This window comes from Pholis gunnellus (assembly GCF_910591455.1).
Source record: "Pholis gunnellus genome assembly, chromosome: 21".
In the NCBI taxonomy this organism is placed as follows: domain Eukaryota; kingdom Metazoa; phylum Chordata; class Actinopteri; order Perciformes; family Pholidae; genus Pholis; species Pholis gunnellus.
In genome coordinates, this window is record NC_136548.1 from 3,832,986 (window position 1) to 3,852,830 (window position 19,845).

The following is a 19,845-nucleotide window of genomic DNA, read 5'->3' on the forward strand; positions in this document are numbered from 1 at the left end:
TGCAGAGATGTGTCATTGTCAGCCTTGGGGAGTGTATTACAGCCAGAGTTGTCATGAGAATACCTCCAAGCAGAACCACAGTGATCCATCAACAGCTCTGCCTCAAAGCACAAGCATTCCCTTCCCGAAACTTTTATTTTGTCCCCGATGGCTTCGACCTCTTGGCTCTAACAACCGTAGCCCCTCTTCATCATTCTGTGACTTGGCAAATCGAACTCCGGGGCCATCAGACATACAGAAACCTGGGGCTCTGTGCCGGGCAGCAGGAGGAAGACGGTCCCCGGAGTGCCGCGGGTTGTTGACCCGGGGTGGTGTGTGTCTTCATTGAGGTTTGAGTTGTGACCCTGGGGTTGGACTGATGGGTGAACATCCAGAGAGCGCAGATTTGCAGGTGGAATGTCAACGGATCGGCGAAGGGTTTCTCCATACGTCGGTGGAGGCCAGAATGGAATGTGACAAAAGGAAATATTTTGATCTAATATATCTAAACGTGTACTTTCAAGGTGACTCCCAGATTCTTACACACAAAGACCAGTTTACAACAGCTGTGTAATAACTAAGGCTGTCAAAAATCTGAGAAAACAACCAGGAGGACGTCCGCAGGGTTTTTTCAGGTTTGGCTCGAAATCTACACATTTATAACAGAAAGGCTGTTTTGCAATACAGGTATTTATACCAACAAGGGAAGATGGAACAAAAAGATGCTGTTTGTATCATTCCTATCATTATGTGAAATGTTACAGCATCGCTCGGCAACGCCTCCAATTTGTTCATCAATTCCAATAGGTCTGGTATGGAGTCCCAAAATGCCAAAAGGTGATTTTAATTTTAATTTTTTTAATCTTGTTTACAATTTAATTATATTGTGGGAAGAAGTTAATTATCTTGTGCGCATAAGATCATTAACTTCTGTCCACAAGAAAAAGAAGGAAAAAAAAAATCACCTTACGGGACCTTGGGGCCTCCGTAGTCTTGTGTTATGCTAATAGAGAGGAGGAGTCCCTCCCCTTCCTGTTTGAAATGTGCCTTTTACTACACATGTGTCAATTTAAAAGACGACTTTACATGTCGAGAAAGTCGCAGTTTGTTGGTGCAATTTGTGAGAGAGAGCTTTGATAGCTGTTACCCCCCTGCTACTAGTCTCTATGCTAAGCTAGGCTAATTGCCGCCTGACTCCAGTTCCATACTTATTCCACAGACTAGGGCAGTAACTGTATTCCCCAATTTTTTTACTTTTGCATGTGAAGAGGAAGTGCAATACAAGTTTGCAGGAGAAACTACCTCCGACAGGACCAAACAGAATCGGCAGCCTTCTGTTCCGCTCACCTCATCGTGGCAGAGGCCCAGCACTAAATCATGACATTCTTTTTTTATTATTAGGACTCTGGCAAACTCTGCCCAGGGGCCTCCAGACCCTCAGGAGCCCCAAAACCTCAAGGGTCCCTCCATGTCAGGGAGTTTATGTAATTTGATGAATGCAAATTTGTTAAGGAATTTGCTGCAATAAAAGCAGTTCTTGCATTATTTGCTAAACTAGCTGAAACCTTCTATGACTCCAGCGTAGTAGTACAGGTTGGTACGTACACAACCTGTACTATAGGGCGGTTGTTCCCAACAGAAAATGTATGCCCCGAGCAACGTATCCTCATACAACGGTTTGTATGATATCTTACAAAAATTCCGCTCGTTAACATGCGTACAGTCTGCACAGAATAAATTTCCATCTTCACAGGAAGGTCAGTTAGGTTTAGGCACCAACACTACTTAGTGTAACCGGTAGTATTTGGACCCAAATGCAACACACAAGATTCCAGGGAACTTTGGCTTTTTATTTCAAACTTCCAGGAACAGCAGGCATAGTAAAACAGTGTCAGGATCAGAAGGCTGGTGGGTTTACCGGGAGTCAGGCAAGGCGGGCAAAACAGGGACAGGCAGGGTCGGCAACAGGAGATCAGTCCGGGAAAGAGTGCTGGAGAGTCTGGCATGGAAAAACCGAAGAACAATCTGGCAGTGTGTGTCTGGGAGGCAGCAGTCTAAATAGTGGCTTGATTAATGATCAGCGGCAGGTGAGTGAACAGGTGAAGGGAGTTTAGCCTGATAAGGAGGGAGTGAGTGAAAGTAGAGTGAGGAGGGTGTGAAGCTGAACTGTGACACTTAGTTAGGATCAGAAAAGATCATGAAATGCTTAGTTAGGTTTAGCAAAAGATCGTGAAGTACTTAGTTAGGTTTAGGAGAAGATCATCGTTTGGATTAAAATAACTACAGAAGTTCTGTTACTGAAGTACGCAACTTACGTAACAAATAAATCCACGCTGAGTTTACGCTTCACGTGGGGAATGGAGAGCGGTCTCCTGGCTGAGAGATCGCTGTTTATCCTTCCCCGTTCGTGATTGCGTGGATAACATACAAAATCATTTTTCTTTTGCTTCTTTTGTATACTGCTCTACATGGGCTTCTGTACACTATATGTTACGTTAAATATGTTCATTAGAAATGGTACAAAAAAAGAGAGCGTGTATTCAGGGGGGTGAAGTGGGGTAAGGCTATGACTGTATAAAAGCACCTCAAGATGATCTCATCCCAACACAATCTGGTGTGAATCCTGTGAATTTGTACAGAACAGTTGATGGGACAGAAGTCTGAAGTCTTTCTGTGGTTACTGTTGTAGACAGGTGTTCTTACGTGTTCAGTCCTGTAGGGTCTGAATCTGTTTCCTGTGCAGGACCAGCATCAGGATCCTTATACACAGCACTACACAGAACTCTGAGGCGGGAGAGAGGAACAGCACAGTGTACATGTTGTCATATATGAAGACACAGCACATGGGAAGGTGGGGAAGCGGCCCACCTGCATGTATCTCAGTCTCTGGACACCAAGTACCATGTCTAATTGGTGCCGATGTATACACAGCCATTTGTAAATGTCCAATTCAGAATTCTGCAGAAAACGAAATGTTTAAGAAGTATATTTCAGAAGTAGAGTAAGTATAGTGGCCGTGAGATGAGATTTGTGTGGTGAAGTTTCCATTGTTACACACACATGTTAGTTCTCTGGTCTATAATAATAATAAATATAAAATATATAAATAGTCATATTTCAAGCTGGCCTGCCATCTGAACTTCTGGTTAACTTCTACAGAAGTGTGATTGAAAGCATCCTCTGTCAGGGCTTTACTGTGTGGTGAGCCAGCTGCACAGCAGAGAACAGGAGGGACCTGGCCCGGGGGTTAGAACAGCACAGAGGATTGTGGGAGTTACCCTCCCTGACCTGATCACACACCCGGGTCACGCTCTGTTTGTTCCCCTGCCATCAGGAAGAAGATACAGGTCTATCAAAACCCGGACTAACAGGCTGAGGAACAGCTTTTTCCCCAGAGCGGTTTCCTCCATCACTGCCCCCCCCCCCTCCCACTCACCACCCCACCCAGCTCACACCAGACAGTGCCACGGTGGACCAAAAATAGACGATAACGCGACACTTTAACAAAGCACCTTTTTGACTTTTAAGCCATGCCTGTGTTTTATCTTGTATATATTTATTTAATGTCTTGTTTTAAATCAGAAATGTCCTGTCTTAATGGTTTCATGCATTTTTTACCTGTTGCTAAAAAATGGATATATATATATCCATTTGTTCATTTATATTTATTTTCTTTTTTTAAATAAATCCTGAAAAAAAGAAATATATGGATATTTAATAAATCTTGAAATAAATAGATTTGGCAATAAATGTATATGTATACATACACATTTATATTCATTCATTAGTATTTATTTGCTTATTTTAAATCAAACCTGAAAATGTTCTTTATATTTATATATAAACACACAGAAATCAGTGGACATCTCTCCCCACATCTCCCCAGTATAATTCCTGGTGAATAGAAACGTGTCTTATCATCATCATTAAACAAAACACCAACATGAGCAACGTGACGCTTCTCCTCACTTCTTTAATATCATGTAAGATAAACGCAGTTTGACAACGCAGAGACACAATCAGCCCGCACTCACCCGAAGCAATGATGACAGTCAGCAGCTGTGCTCGTCGCAGGAGTCGGTGGTGAAACAGATGTGAAACTTCCAGCTGTCTCCACGCACATTATGGGACGGCTTTCAAACCAAACATGACTAACCAGTTAGTAACATGTGGGTAGATATTAACAGAGAGCAGGGCAGTGGAGTTACCAGCAGAAACACTCCAGAAAGCTGACTCTTGTGCAAACTCTAGTGGAGTTTTAGAAGATGATAATATGTGTTTTCGTCATCGATCGTCTCATGTCTGCATGCGCCGTTAAACATTGTTGTGATTAAGAATTTTTGACCGTTTAGATTTCTTGATATTTTTCCTGTAATTTTCATGTCAGTTATATTTTCCGTGATTTTCCAAATATTACTAATATTGCTAATATAATTATAATAATGCTGTAATATAATACTTTCAATGACAAAGACCAAAACAAAGTTGGGATGAAATCACACAAACAGACCACGTTGCAGTTTTATTTCATTATCTGCTGTGTGTGTGTGTGTGTGTGTGTGTGTGAGAGAGAGAGAGAGCGCGTGCGTGCGTGCGTGTGTGTGTGTGTGTGTGTGTGTGTGTGTGTGTGTGTACAAAGTTATTTATTTCTACCTAAAACTTTTATATATAATATTGTATTTAATTATCAGTAAAGATTTGTTTTTTTGTATGCTAAATTGACAAAATGAGAGTTTTCAGATTTGTAGCTGCAGTTTGTGCTGAACAAAAATAAGTTTTGAATTTTAATAGAAAGTTGGCAGAATTTAACAAAAACGAACATGAGCTGCAACGCGAGGCTGTTCAATAATGTATTCAATGTAGAATGTTTGCATCTGAAACGTATTGTTGATCATCTTCATCCTCCTCATCTCCTCCCATCCACACATCGCTTTCATCCTCTTCAATGGCTGCATCCTCCCTCCGTCCTCCTCCCAGCATCCTTACCCCCCCCCCCCCCCCCCCCCCCCCCCCCCCGATCACGACATGCCTTTTAAAATACAGAGAGGGCTGCGTGGGGAGGGATAGAGAGAGAGAGAGAGAGAGAGAGAGAGAGAGAGAGAGAGAGAGAGAGAGAGAGAGAGAGAGAGAGAGAGAGAGAGAGAGAGAGGCGGAGCCGCGTGTTTCGTCAGCTCTCATTCTCCTCAGCAGGCTCCTCCGTTGTGAAAAATAGAAATAAAGCGCGCATGGAGGACGACAGGATGGAGCGGATGGAGTCGATGGAGCCGATCTCGGCGCACTACACCACGGCGTACCCGGAGATCCATCCCGATAGCGGGTACGAATCCAGAGAGACCACCGACAGCCAGGCGAAGTCTCCGGCGGCTCCGACATACGATGAAGACTTCGTGCACAAGGTATGTCGATGTTTACAATTGTAAATAAATAAATAAAAGGTTTTTAGATGTGCCACAAACTGATTTTGTAACTTTGCTGCGCTTTCTTTAATTACGATGGGCTTTTCCCACTCTCTTTTTTTCCTTCTTCCTTATTATTTATACGTTTATTTGCTGGCATTTATGAAATGCACTTAAATCCCCAAAAAGTCCTGCAGCCGCGGGTTCGCCTCCGGTGCTGGACGGGGTTTCTGCGCTCTCCGTGGTGCTGATCTTTACTTTACTGCTGTTTCACTTGGTCGGTGTCCAGGCTCGCTGCGTGTCAAATCTGATCCCACAAATCACACAATTCCGTCTGTGATGAACTGTCAGTGCTACTCACTCATAACTGCTTCCTGCTTCGGATTGGAATGTGGCCTCGAATGAGGTCACTTCGTATACCGAGATGCTCTCCAGCAAGACATTGAATCCCTCCAACCCCCTCGAGACCTGTCATCATCACTACAGGCTAAAGATATAGATTTTTAAAGTTTGAATTGTGTTCTTTAGTTGTAGTCTCTGGGTGGTTGTCTCCCTGTCAACGTGTTAGGGTAATATCCACTTGTGTTTTCCAATTAGATGAACATGTTAGCAATGCTCTATAAAGTGGCAACCATCATTATTATCATTAATGATAATCATAATCATCATTTTACTGTAGCACTTTTCAAGCAACAGGGAAGAAGTGATTTCCAGTTCAGAAAGACTTCATTAAAATTACAATCACAAAAAAATAAATAATAATAATGCATAAAAGACAAACGGTACCACAACGTGACAGGACAGGATGAGATGGTCTCAGTAGAGTCGTGAGAATAGGATTTAAAATGGACCCAAAGTGATCGGTAACCAGTGCAAAGAGGCTAAAACTGGTTTGATGAGCAGTGAGTTTGGGTCTCAATGCCAGTAACCTGGCTACAGGTCCAGAGGGCACTCCAGGCCAAAGAGTCACAACTCGAGACCAGGATGGACAATGCTGACTTTGCGGGTACCCGGAGCATCCCCTGTTAGACTCCCTTATGTGGCTGTTTGGAGGCTGCTCATATCGCAAAGCGTGTGGCTTACATGACAACACCTGTACCAATTCCATTAGCTTGATGAAGACTGTGTGATATAGGCAGTTGAAAAGCTCGACGGGAGCATTTAGCATCTTTCAGCTTATTGTTTTGATTTGCGGGCCTACAATTTTACTGTTTTGGTTCAGTATCACCAATGGAAAAAAACAACTCGACCTGCACCAATCAGCAGGCAGACAAGTTAGCAAAGCTGGTGAAAATAGAGGAGCATTTGGCTGCTAAATATATTTCCAGATATATTTCCCTCTGGAATTGGTGGAGACCAAAACAGAGATAAAAGAGAGTGAATGTTGGAGAAACACGACTACAAATGAATGCTAACGCTGCTCTGTCTGCTGGATGTATATTCAATCGTAGGCAGTGTTTTGCTCACACACTAGCCGTAACAAATTCAGTAACCAAACATAACAATGTCGGAGTGAATTAGGTCAAAATTCACTCTGATTACGAGGCTTGTGTGCTTTGAAAAGGGACGGCTCCTTTGGCTCTGGAGTATAGTGACATTAGTAATGAACCAATCCCCTCCAGCTCAGGAGTGCTGGCCTCTGACCTCACTGTAGACGCAACAAAAAGAAAGGAGAAACCCCCTCAGGGCGTCGGTGAAGATTATGAAGCCGTATTGGAGGAACAGCTTCCAGGTCAGTGTGAGGGAGCCGGGTCGGTCAAAGCTCGGGTAGTTTGCTATGGCCCTACTTTCTCCTGCATTATCGGTCGCTGTGAGAAACAAGCGATTTATATTTGAATTGTTATTTCCAAAAGTGACCATGAGAGTTAGTTAATGACATCACATTTAAGACATTTCATCATTTGTCCGATGGTGTTTGACGATTACAATAAAATGTGATCGCTGTTCGTGTAATCTACACGCAGACACAATCACGCTATAATGTCATTGCACTGAAAGTCAATCTTTCTGTAGAATAGTTTTATTCCTCGAGGCTGCTGCTGAGCGACTTTCTGTCATTCATGTGACTTTAGCGAGAAAAGGCTTTTCCCAAAAGGCTAATGGTCCGATGAGACACGGCCCGGGTTACCCTCATGTTACCATTATGCACTTTGACCGTCTGCCTTTAATTGCCCCGGAAGCAGTGTTTGCCTGTGTGAGTGCATGTGTAAAGGCTTGTGAGGGGGAGCAGGTGCTTAGCAAAGGGCATGTTGTAGCAATACAAGCTGCTCTAGTAAAAATCTGAAACAGTTCTTCAAGGGGAACACTTTCCCATTAGTCCTCTTCCCATTAGTCCTCGGTCTCACTGGTAGTAGCCAGGCAGCAACCTCCGGATCAGAAAAAAGAACCAAAAGTGGATGAGTCTTAAACTTGCATTCTCTCTTCTGGCCATCAAGGAGCGACTCCTCTGGTTGTATAGAAGTCTATGAGAAAATGACTCTACTTCTCTCTTGATTTATTCCCTCAGTAAACATTGTAAACATGAGTTTATGGTCTCAATCTCTAGTTTCAAGTCTTCTTCAATACAGCATGATGTTCATTTAGTAAATGATGGTCCATTTAGAGTCAGATAGACCATAAAGCAGGGGATGCTTTAGGGCGGGGCTACCTTGTGACTGACAGGTCTGGGAGTTGTCCACGTTTAACTCTTAACATCACGGTGACTATACGTCCACTTCTTACACACAGTCTCACAATATATATTGCTCTCATGGTATAAAATGACATATACCATGGTGTAAAAATCTATCCCTCTCACCCACTCTCTAAGAGCTCACAAGTGTGTCGCCACATACGGTGCCACGAGTGTAAATGAAGACGTTTAATACTGGAAGCTACAGTAATCTGTGGCTGGTCTGTGGATTCCAATTCCAGCTGTGCCGCATATCAAACGGTCTAAATTAGAGGCGATATGAAAACTGTCAAGCTGAATTACACTCTCGCCGTTGTGCCACAGACTTAATACTCTGCTGAGGCAGAGGAGATCCAAATCCTCTCCATTCCCTTTAACTGTTTCTCAGACTGCATATACAGTACTGGGAATTGTGCGTCTTCTTCTCTTTTTTTTTTGTACCATGATCTCCTCCATGGAAGTTCCTAATGAGGCTTCTTATACACTGTTCGCATCATCCTCGTCTAATTCCCGAACATCTGCGGCACTATCACCTAATTGCCTCCCGTCTCCAGAGGGGTTTTTATGAGACAGGCCCACTTCCCAGCTAACCTCTGTTACCACGGAAACAGCGTCCTATACCCCTCCACCCCCGCCACAAACACACTCACCGTCGTCACATAATGCATGTGTAATACTACAAGTACAAGTACAAGTACACATGCACACACGCAGGCATTATGTTACATGCTTTCAGCGACGTCTGGTAAACAGGAAACAGATGCCATTAAGTCGCAGGAGGAGCCGATGAAATAATGATATTTTCTGCTGGTTTGTGTTATGCTCTATATGTTTGCCCGCTCCGTGATTATCTTTCTGGTCCACTTTCAAGAGATTCATTATTATGAGTGTGTCTCTTTTTACGGCCCCGGTGTGTTAAATACCCTCTGACAAGTGACCGTTTTCTATAAGCATTGATTTGGCACATGTAGTAAGAGTGATACTTGCATAGACTGTGTATAAGAAGTGGACGTAATCATCGGGATGTTGTGAATCCCTAAGTGTTATTATACAGTTTTTGAAATAAACTCCTATACTGAATTTTGGAGCCAAAAGTCTGGCGTCCATGGTGTTGAAAGGTGCGCTCAGTAGGTGTGCTAAGCGCCGAAATAATTGTCCCCCATCCTGATGAAAACCCTCGGTGTGTTCATAAGTGTATACACATGCATGAGCATGAACCTGTGGTATACTTATTTACGGTCATCCTAGTTTACACTCAACCAACCTAACAAACATCACCTGGGATAACGTTGGTTTTATCAAAGGTAAGGCTGAAACACTTAACAGTAGAAGTAGAAGTTTGACAATACAAACAAGTATACAAGCTTTTACAACATTCTGCTTCGGAAAGGAGTCAATTGGAAACATTAAAAAGTCGTCAGCTGTTTTCAACCAACTCATGGAGCTAAAGTTAGCTCAATTAGCTACAACAACCAAAACCATTTCTCTGAATTGTGATGATAAATCCGCCCCTGTTATCATTGTAAGCTGCATTATGTGGAGTCTGAGAATGAAAAGCTTGACAGTACGCCGCCTATTTTAGCGTGTTAGCGTGCTAATAAGCACTGAACATGTACAAAGTGGGCGAGGCTGACAGGACTGTCACGTCAGTTTGTTGTCAGAGTGCAAAGTCCATATTATATCACTGTTAACAGTTGCATCACCAGCATGATATGCATTAACTACCTGTGCTGCTTTTACCTCTCAACTTTTCGTTTTGAGAACGCCCAAAATGTGTTTGTGAGATTGTCGGCATGGTCCACGGTATTAACCGAGCTCTCCACCCTGTTCTTCACACAGGCTACCCTGACAAGCCATCGTGCTTCTGTTCATGCCTGACGAAAGGATGTCTTAAACATACGCCTTCTTTCAATTGCTGCACTGACTTTTTCTCTCAACAGAGAGAATAACTAACTAAAGTTAGCGACGGATGCCTGAATACATTTCACATGAACATTCAGAGGATGCATTATTGTGGCTCCAGCATCCATATGATATCCACAACTCAGCAGTGACACACTTCTGAGAGTTTCCACAATCCCTCTAAACGCTGACATCAAAGGGAGGCTGTAAAACCTGTAACTGTTGAGGAAAAGCCGCTCCAGTTCCTCAACTCTAATCCTTTCAGCCATTATCATTCATAAGCCTCAAGACTAAACTGAGTGACAGTTCAACCACAGACGGGTTCACTTCACTCTTGAATTTCTTCCTTTCTACTGCTTGCGTAACAAACACTCGTCGCCTCGTGGACGTACACGTTATTTCTATTTCCAGCTCGTCCAGTTTGTGGGCATCCATTTATAACTCTAAACTCGATGTCTTGTTAATACCGGACGTCAGAGAGGGAAACATTGAGTACACTTCCAAGCAAAAATTACCTATCGCAACAGTGAAGACACTAATGCTGCATTTTTTAGCATCAAAAAGTCCAAACCCTTTCTCGGGAAGACAGAGAACAGCCTGGCTGTGTCTCATTTACTGTATCCGTCACAGTTTGAGGGCACATAATGCGTGTGTGCGGAGGTGGTGGGTACCTCAGCGTGACTTTTTCTAAGTGGGCAACAAATGAAAGACAGGCCTATAGAAGATGAAGTATTGACTGCTGGCCCTGGTGACTAACTTGGAGGCTTCTGAATGCTGCCTTTCATTCATTTCATTGTCTCAAAGGTTATCTCCTCCGGGCTTGTGAGTCACACTGTGATAGAGGTACACTGCCAAGCCCTTGTAAAAGATAAAATTATTTGTGCTGCTCGAGGAGCAGAAATGTCCACCGTGACGCAAATGCTGACTCATAACCCAAAATAAGAAAAATGGTTGAGAGAGTACGGCCAGAAAGGAAATGTTCCAGGCTGGTTCTGATAGCGACGTGTTTGTTTTCCCTGCAGACGATCCTGGTCGGTGACAGCGGAGTGGGGAAGACGTCGCTGTTGGTGCAGTTCGATCAGGGGAAGTTCATCCCTGGCTCCTTCTCCGCCACAGTGGGCATTGGATTCACGGTATGTGTTATAGTCTAAACCTTTTACATACAGGACATTCTCTCATTGAAATGAAGTAGGACGTCACAGGTTTAAGTGTCAGTTCACCCAAATCACAAGAAAAGTCATGCAGAGAGTTTGGGTTTAATTGGCCCAGCTTTGGAGATATCTGTGTGAGATTTTGGCCTCTGCTCCTATGAAATGGAGGTAAATGGAATTTTGATTATGTTGCTCACGATATTGCAACATTATAAGAAAAAAACACCAACAACAACAACAACAACAGGGACGTGTCTTTCAAGGGAGAGTTTTACTATTACCCTGGAGAATGTACAGCATGTACAGCACACAATAGAAGCACTCCACCTCAACTACATAAGAGTCCAGATAAGAGACAGAATGTCAACTCTGTCTACTGTCAACAGCCAAATTAAGTGCTTTGTTGTGCACCAGCACAGTAACTCATGGGAGGCGAGAAAACAAGCTACTTTAAGTCTGTGTCTTGGCCAGAGAGCAGGCAGGCCTATAGACTGGATGTAAGAAGTAGATGTAGCCACTGTGACGTCACCCTTTGGTTTGTGCGGAATGCTGTTTTGAAGCCATCTTGGCCTTTTTGACACGTTAGTTTTGTTGCTTAAACCGTAACGGCACCGTTTCACATCTTTAACCACGGGTTAACACGCGCTGACCTCATGTGTCAAGATACAACAAATATACAGTATAAACATACTCTACAACATATGACGAGCAGGGATGAGATCACGTTTAACAGGGACACTGATTCTTCAAAGATGTGCTGCTGTTGAATATTTGAGATGTATTTTTTCAGTGTTTTGTTGTAGAAGTAGAAGAAGGTAGATACTGTAACTTTTTCCTTTTACATCATTCGTCAGTTTAATCAGGCGTTAATCTGTGTGCCCAGTGCCCATTCTAAGCATCAATTAAAACCTCTCTCTCTTCTTCCCCCAGAATAAAGTGGTGACTGTTGACGACGTAAAGGTCAGACTACAGGTCAGTGAGTAAATTAGTTCCGGTGAAAACTCGATGTGCTCCCACAATGGCGACCTATTTTTAGAGCGCAGGCTGGTTTCCTCTTGGGCGCCAGTGTCGCGGCTGAAAATGAGACTTTGCCAAGTGGCACCAGGCCGAGCTCTTTGTTTCCCTTTCTGTTTCAGATTTGGGACACAGCGGGACAGGAAAGGTTCAGGAGTGTGACACATGCGTATTACAGAGATGCACATGGTGAGGCAAAAATACACCGTCATCAACGTCTCACTCTCCGCTGCTCTTTTACCCACAGGTCAAAGAGATGGGCAGCAATATAATAATAATGTGTTCTTTCATCTTTCCTCTAAAGCTTTGCTCCTCCTGTACGACATCACCAGCAAAACCTCCTTTGACAACATAAGGGTGAGTCTGGGATCGGTCTACCATCTGGCAGGATATGGGAAACAGCGTGTGTGTGTTATTGTAATTAACCTTGCCTTCCAAATGCAAACACACTTTCTGACTGACTTGTGTCCGTCTGTCTCTCTTGTTTCAGGCATGGTTAACAGAGATCCATGAGTATGCACAGAGCGATGTAGTCATCATGTTGCTGGGCAACAAGGTGAGGAGAGGGAATTGCTGGAAGTCTTGAGAAAATAGAAAATGATGTGATTTTTAGTGAGGCCTGGCTGAAAAACGGTGGCTTCTAATGATAGTAGATATACAATGCATGTTTGTACAGCGCTCCACAGCGGACAGACACAGTTCGTAATTAGCTGGTGAAACGTAGAAGTGTGGATGTAGCCTAAGGGGCGTGTCCAGCGGCATTGTCTGCCCTGCGTTTTGAAGCTTTGAAGAGGGCGAGGGAATGAGCTTTTTCCTTATCAATGCGTATTTTGTTCGGCACAACTATCGTGAAGTTCACGAAGAAACTGAAAACGAACAAAAGCAGAAATACTCTCCAGTGCGACAGGGACTAGAGCCACCAGCAGAACTATGAGAGTGGGAACAGACAACAACAAAACGAGTGTTTAATCTTGTGTTTAAGACGTGTGTTTAATCGAGTAAAACTTTGATTTGTAAGTGTTTTTAAAGTAACTGTGTATGTTTGAGGGGGAGCGAGACAGCAAGACCTGCAACCGTGTAACTAAGTTTAATATATACAAAAATATATATTTGTTTCTTTGAGTGCGTTGTGTGGGAAATATAGAGAACGATCTTAAGTATCAAGCACAACCTTTCATTACTAAAGAGTACAATAATACTCTGTTGTATTTTCTGTAGCTAAGCAACCAATCTACTTTCTACCTACGTGAAAGGTCATGTGACATTTGTTTTCCAGTGCGTTAGTATGGACGGAAATCATTTCTAAATCGGTGCTGAAACGCCTGAGTGGACGGAGATCATTTACATAAAAAAAAAAAGATCTTTTAAAACAAAAGGGTATTAGTGTGGACGTAGCCCAAAGATATTGGGCTTTTTGTGAAGTGGACAGAAACACAACTTCAAATAAAAGCTAGTGTTGCTTCCTGTGTCTGCTGGATGTGTATGAAGACAGCTGTTCCCCTAACATGTTTGCCCCAACAACTCTGAAGCGGTTGCACTTCGGTGCCTTGTGAAAGTGTGGTGAGGGAAATGCAAATGATCCACGTCGCCGTGTTCCGCTTTCATGAAAATCAAGACAGAGAATGTCTAAGGGGCTAACGTTGACTACACGATACATGAGCTAATGGGACCCTACATTTTATGCTAATGCTAGCTGATGTTAGCTCGTGCATAGCAGCTACATTACCATCTTCATCGATTCCCAACTGCTGGGGGAGCCATATATTATCCTTCATTTGGTTGTTGAGGTGTTTGTTTTACAATATTGGGTGTGTTGAGAAACCAAATTCATTAGATGCTCCCGCATTTCGTCAGCCAGCTGGCTATGACCTGGGGGCTAACAGTGTGCACGGCGGGGAAAGGTTTTCAAAAAGATGCCAAAACAAGTCTTCGCAAATGCATTATGAGGAGTTATAATGAATCAATACTGTTGACAAGAATACTCCACAGGGATTACTGATGTCTGAAAAGCTGTTTTTTTAATCATGCATGGTTTGTTCAAAAAAATGTAAACAAGGCAAGAATCTAAAATTGAAATGGTGGCATGACATAAAGTATACTGCAGTAATTTTTTTGATGCGATGTCCCATTCTAACTGCATCTCTCTGTCAGGCTGACATGAGCAGTGACAGAGCCATCAGGAGAGATGAAGGAGAGAGGCTGGCCAGAGTGAGTATCTCCTTCACCGCTGTACGACCGTCGCTGACGTGGTTTACTCTGCTGTTAATGGCCGGTGTTTGCTCCTCCTCGTCTCCCTCAGGAGTACTCGGTTCCTTTCATGGAGACAAGTGCCAAGACGGGGGTCAACGTAGAGCTGGCCTTCACCGCTGTTTCCAAGTACGAAAGTGTCGCACAGAATGTACACTACGACGCGCTGGCCCTAATCACTCCTCTCAGCTAATAAGTGGTTACCAATTGCTACTACAATAATTTAATACTTTTTCAAAATCTATTGAGAATAACTCTAAAGGGGTTACAGTGTCAAAGAAACATATTGATCTACTAAATAATTCAAACTTTACTATTGATGAAATTTGTTCAGTATCAATAATTAATTAGCAAATTCCCATGTGTAACTACAGTTTCAACCCATTTAGTAAGACATTTAACTGAATATTATTCAAATAAAGTGAAAATATTCAATATAGTGATGTATTTGAAGTATTTAACTGGGATTGTAAAAGGGCCATTAAATAATAAAAGCCCTTAAAATTTACAGGATATAAGATCCATCCAATCATTTATTTCTTAAAAGAAGGACTTTATATTTTCAATTCAACCCATAAATAAATATATTAAATATATACCAAAATAACGCTGACAAATTAAAATATATATTATATACCAAAATAATGATGAATAATTTCTTAAAATAGCATTAACTTACACCTGGAATCATTTCAGAACCCTCTTTCAAACTACAATTCCAATGATCACATTGATTTCTGAAAGTAAAAAAGTATGGTTAATATTAAGAATATTATGCAAAAAAAGGTGCTATTATTAAGAATAGTAGATTAATTTAATATAATATATATAATATCATTATTTGAATTAACATAGGAGTAGATTGGGTTAACAAGATGAGCCCATTTTAATAATAATTAAAAATCTCTACACTTGGTTAGCAAAATTGCCCCCACACCTCATAATTTACTTTGACTGCCAAATAATAGTGACAACACCAATGTGGATTAATTTAAGGGAGAAAAAAAATCCATCTGTGCTGTTTTCTAAACTGTGTGATGTCTGGTTGTGTTCTTCAGGGAGCTGAAGCATCGGGCCGTCCAACATCCCAATGAGCCCAAGTTCCAGATTCATGAATACATTGAAGCACAGAAGGAGAAGTCGGGCTGCTGCAGCTACTTCTAAATCTCCTCTCCTGAGCCCTCCTCCCACCTCTCTGGTACTCCGTGGGAGGAAGCCCTATTAACTCACTGCTGCTCCCACAATGTGATGCTGCCATTCATTCAAGACTAAAAACGCCAAAAGGACAAACCAAGCTATCACAAAAGCCACGGTTTTTGATTAGCTGCCGACGAGGTTTACACAGTAACTAAATTCAATTCAATTTATTTTGTACACAAATACAAACTTTGCCTCAGAGGGATTTACTATGTGTACACATACAACATCCTCTGTCGCGGTGTAAATATTTGTAGTCGAAATTTTATGCAAAAAGTTTTTAAATTGTTGAAGCCTTATGCCATCTGCTTTCTTTGTGAGAGTTAGATGAAAAGATCCCAACCATTCTTGTGTATGCCTGTTAGGCACAGAGGTGGAGTCGGGACGTGGTTAGTCAAGGTTAGCTTAAATGCTAAAGGAAACAGCTAGCCTGGTTCTGTCCGAAGTTTAAAAATACACCCACAGCTCCAAAGATCTTAAACGCGTGTTCTTTTTTTCTAGCATACCTACCGACTGACCCAGCACTTAATGCAGATGAAGTAATAGATTGAAATCACAATACTTGTAAACCTTTCTAAACAATAACAAACACACAAAAAATATATATATTTTTACCATTTATAGTTAGCAATAAACAAACTGCTGAGGCGACGGTATTGGTCATAAACACAGACCAGTTGGTTTATGAAGCCCCGAGCCTTATAGAATTTTGGCAGTTACCAGCTTGTTTTTTTCATTCTGCCAGAAGTTGACGCGAGAGGGTGGAGCTAAGTACAAACGAACACTGAATATGACATGTTTGGGCAACCGACATGATATACCTTACTGTCATGAACTAAAGAACACACTGTGAAACGGTTAAAGTAGTAACACTAAAACAAAAAACACGGACAACTCCCAGACCAGACAACGGAGTTGCAGCAACCTGTCAATCACAAGGTAGCCCCGCCCTAATGCATACTCTGCTTTATGGTCTGTTTGACTCTAAATGGACCATCGTTTACTAAATGAACATCATGCTCTATTGAAGAAGACTTAAAACTAGAGATTGAGACCATAAACTCATGTTTACAATGTTTACTGAGGTAATAAATCAAGAGAGAAGTAGAGTCATTTTCTCATAGACTTCTATACAACCTGACTTATTTTTTGCAACCAGTGGAGTCGCCCTCTGATGGTCAGTAGAGAGAATTCAAGTTAAAAGCACTTCCGCATTGACTTCACTTGTCAGACACGGAGATCAATGCCTGGTCACAAACCAAAGGTTTGGAATATTGAAATTCTGACCTGATGATGGCTTTTGGATCATCAAAGTTATTTTAGCTCTTTCTAAGGGACACATGAATGCCTGCACCAGATCAGACTTCATGGCATTCCATCTTGTGAAGACTTTTCACTTAAAAAACAGAAATGTCAACCCACTAGAGCAAAAATCCAGACTGAAACTCCTTACCAAACGCCTTCTCATCTAACCAATTATATCATTTATGCTTCTTTGAATAATGTTTGTATTATTGTTTGCCTTATCAGACTCAGATTATCTCAGACCAACAATACTTTTTCTGCCTTTTAATTTACCATTAAGCCACCGCTGATGGAAGTACAACGATGTGACAGCAGTTTGCCAAAGTGGAAGAAAAACCACATACACCCACACACCGCTGGCACACGCAAGACGAGCACACCGTCTCAAAGCAGACTTAGTTTGGATCCGCTTTTGCAAAAAGTCAACATTGCAACAACCTCGTATGTATGCAAACCTACCAAGAGATCCAGACAAAAGGCCACACACTGTCGTGGATGCAATTCAAAGCCATCATAACCTGGTCAGACTGGTGTTCCTGACAAACTGTTCTGGAGAAGTGACAGCCGGCCGCTTGGTGAACCCCCGCTGACTCAAGAGAAGCTCGAGGACACAGCTGGGGGTTAAGGCCAATGTAAAGAATGAAACCATAACTCTGTTCATGAACATGTAGAGGAACGCAAATGTCTCGGACATGTGAAATGTGTGTCTCCAGAGGAGGCTTGTTGCAAAACACCAAACATTACACATGAGCCAGTTGACAATGATCTGTGGTTGGATTTTCAATTTGGTCCTTTATATAGGAAACATCTATGTACATAATCTATTTGTGAGTGAGCAGTTTTTTAGAAAAAAATATTTTTATATATATACATATATATATGTATATATATATATATATATATGAATACATTTGTTTTGCTATATATATAACTTTTATGGCTTGATTATGGATTTTAAACTTGAGTTGCATGTTTGCTGGATTGCATGTACCACATCTATGTGCATTGCCTCCAGAACATATTAAACTCTGTTTTATATTTGTATCAGGACAAACATAAATTATAGACAATAAATTATCATTTTTTCCCTCTGATTTTAACTCAACACTTAGGATCACAACTTTTACATTAGACATTGATCCATTGGTAATATAAAAATATCTATTATTGCAGCTTTGAGAAACTAATGATGTCAAAATAACAGCTCCATGTTCAGGTTTTTACTGTGGCACAAGCAGGTTCCCGAACTTCTGTTTTCAGTATGCAATGCTCTTCTGCAAATGTTTCTTATTGGTCAATTATTGTAGGGATGCTCAGGTCTGACACAGTTTATAATCAAAAAAAAGAATTTCTGATTATTGCCTTTTGACCTTGTACACATTTAACAGTTGCTTCTTGTCAGACCAAGCTGCCAAAAGTTGTCTTTGATGTGTTGTATGCTGCATAAGAAATAAACTATTTTTAACGGAGCACACCGTCAACAGCCACAATGGGATGTGTGAGAGAGAGAGAGAGAGAGAGAGAGAAAGAGAGAGAGAGAGATGTTTGCCTGTTTTTATCTTTCACTTGTAACCCATTGGAAAATAGTTACTACAATATTTAGGATTATCTCCCTTCACTGATCATTATGTTAATTGGAAAATGACCACATCTTTTATTTTATCCCCCTTTATTTTAGTCAGTGTTTAATTTATTATTTAGTTTTAGCTCAGAGGTCTAATTTTATAGTGTAGGTGTATTATTGGTTCAAGACTGAATAGGTGATTGCCATTGGTGCAAAGTGGCGCAAGTCCCGCCTCCTTCGCTCAGACTAGAGAGACGCAGTCTGACCTGACGGCAAGCGAAGTACGGAGGAACGCCAGACACTGAACTTGCATGCTACATGTCACTTGTGTTTTATGTTTAAACAAATGGAATAAGTCATAGTTCAGTCAGATATTGAAGGACCCTGAGAACCCTGGACCCTCGTTTTATTCTTTTATTTTCTCGGTGAGTTACGAACTATCTTAAGCATTTGCCGCGCGCGGCCATTAGCCATATGCTACTAGCTCTGACTTAGCCTAGCCATCGTGGTACGTTAGCCACTGAGTTGTAGCACAAAGTTATATTAAATTGATATTGCTCTAGCGATAGAAGGGAATGAGAGTATTTGTGTGTAATATGAGTATGTATATGTGTGTGTGTTAATTACATTGTGTGAACAGAGAGAGGAATTATATTACTGAATTTCATATTCTTTGGACCTAGCCTCATTTTGTATATCACGGTGCTGCGCTGTGCAGTAAGCACGAGGTGTCAGTATTGTGACAGGGAAATTTATGTTCACATTATCTTACTAGCATTATTCAAACGTAGTGAGTAATTCATGTTAAACTGTGAATCCTACATTTATGGGTTCAGCATTAAACAGTTGTATTATATGTTGATATTGAAAAGCTAAAAACTGAACAGTTAGAAGAGTTAAATGGATATGCTATAAAAGCCTGTTATGTTATACAGGCTAGGTTTTTTGGATACCCCTGAATCCTGGATTGGATTTTGGACTCACTGGACTGGATTGGATTTTCTCCCTGACGAGGGAGATGGCGAGCCACTCACGTGAACTGGATTAAGGATCCTTGGAATTCTTCACCTGCCCTGCTACCAGTGTGGTAGGACTGAGTGGAGAGGCCTCAGAACAATTGAACAGAACATTCTTTTTCTTCTTTTTTTTTCCGGAGGAGAAACATTTTATTTTATTTTATTTAGGGTGCACCCAGTTAAAAAAGACATTTCGAACAGTAAAGGGTTGAATGCCGGCAGTACTGAAATTGTTCTATTAAATGTATGTGTTGAGCATATTCCTATGTGAGTAGCAAAGCCATGTTGAGTGGCCTGTGCCTGTGTGCACTGAGGTGCTGTTGTGCGCATGCGCAGAATAAAAACGGTCAGTGTGAGTTCCCAGACCAAAGAGACGATGGTTGTCTGTTCTTTTTCTCCCATG

The 19,845-nt window shown here is 41.7% G+C and overlaps 1 protein-coding gene across 1 annotated transcript; it reads left to right on the plus strand.

Moving 5' to 3' along the window:
* Positions 1 to 5,204: 5,204 nt before the first annotated feature.
* Positions 5,205 to 15,524, plus strand: LOC306713565 (ras-related protein Rab-37-like; the record flags this gene model as incomplete). The annotated part of the gene is made up of 9 exons (XM_079183307.1): positions 5,205 to 5,375; positions 10,971 to 11,081; positions 12,030 to 12,071; positions 12,236 to 12,302; positions 12,418 to 12,470; positions 12,604 to 12,669; positions 14,265 to 14,321; positions 14,413 to 14,489; positions 15,419 to 15,524. 9 exons carry the CDS (start codon positions 5,205 to 5,207, stop codon positions 15,522 to 15,524), a joined length of 750 nt encoding a protein of 249 aa, XP_079039433.1.
* Between the last annotated feature and the right edge of the window lie 4,321 nt (positions 15,525 to 19,845).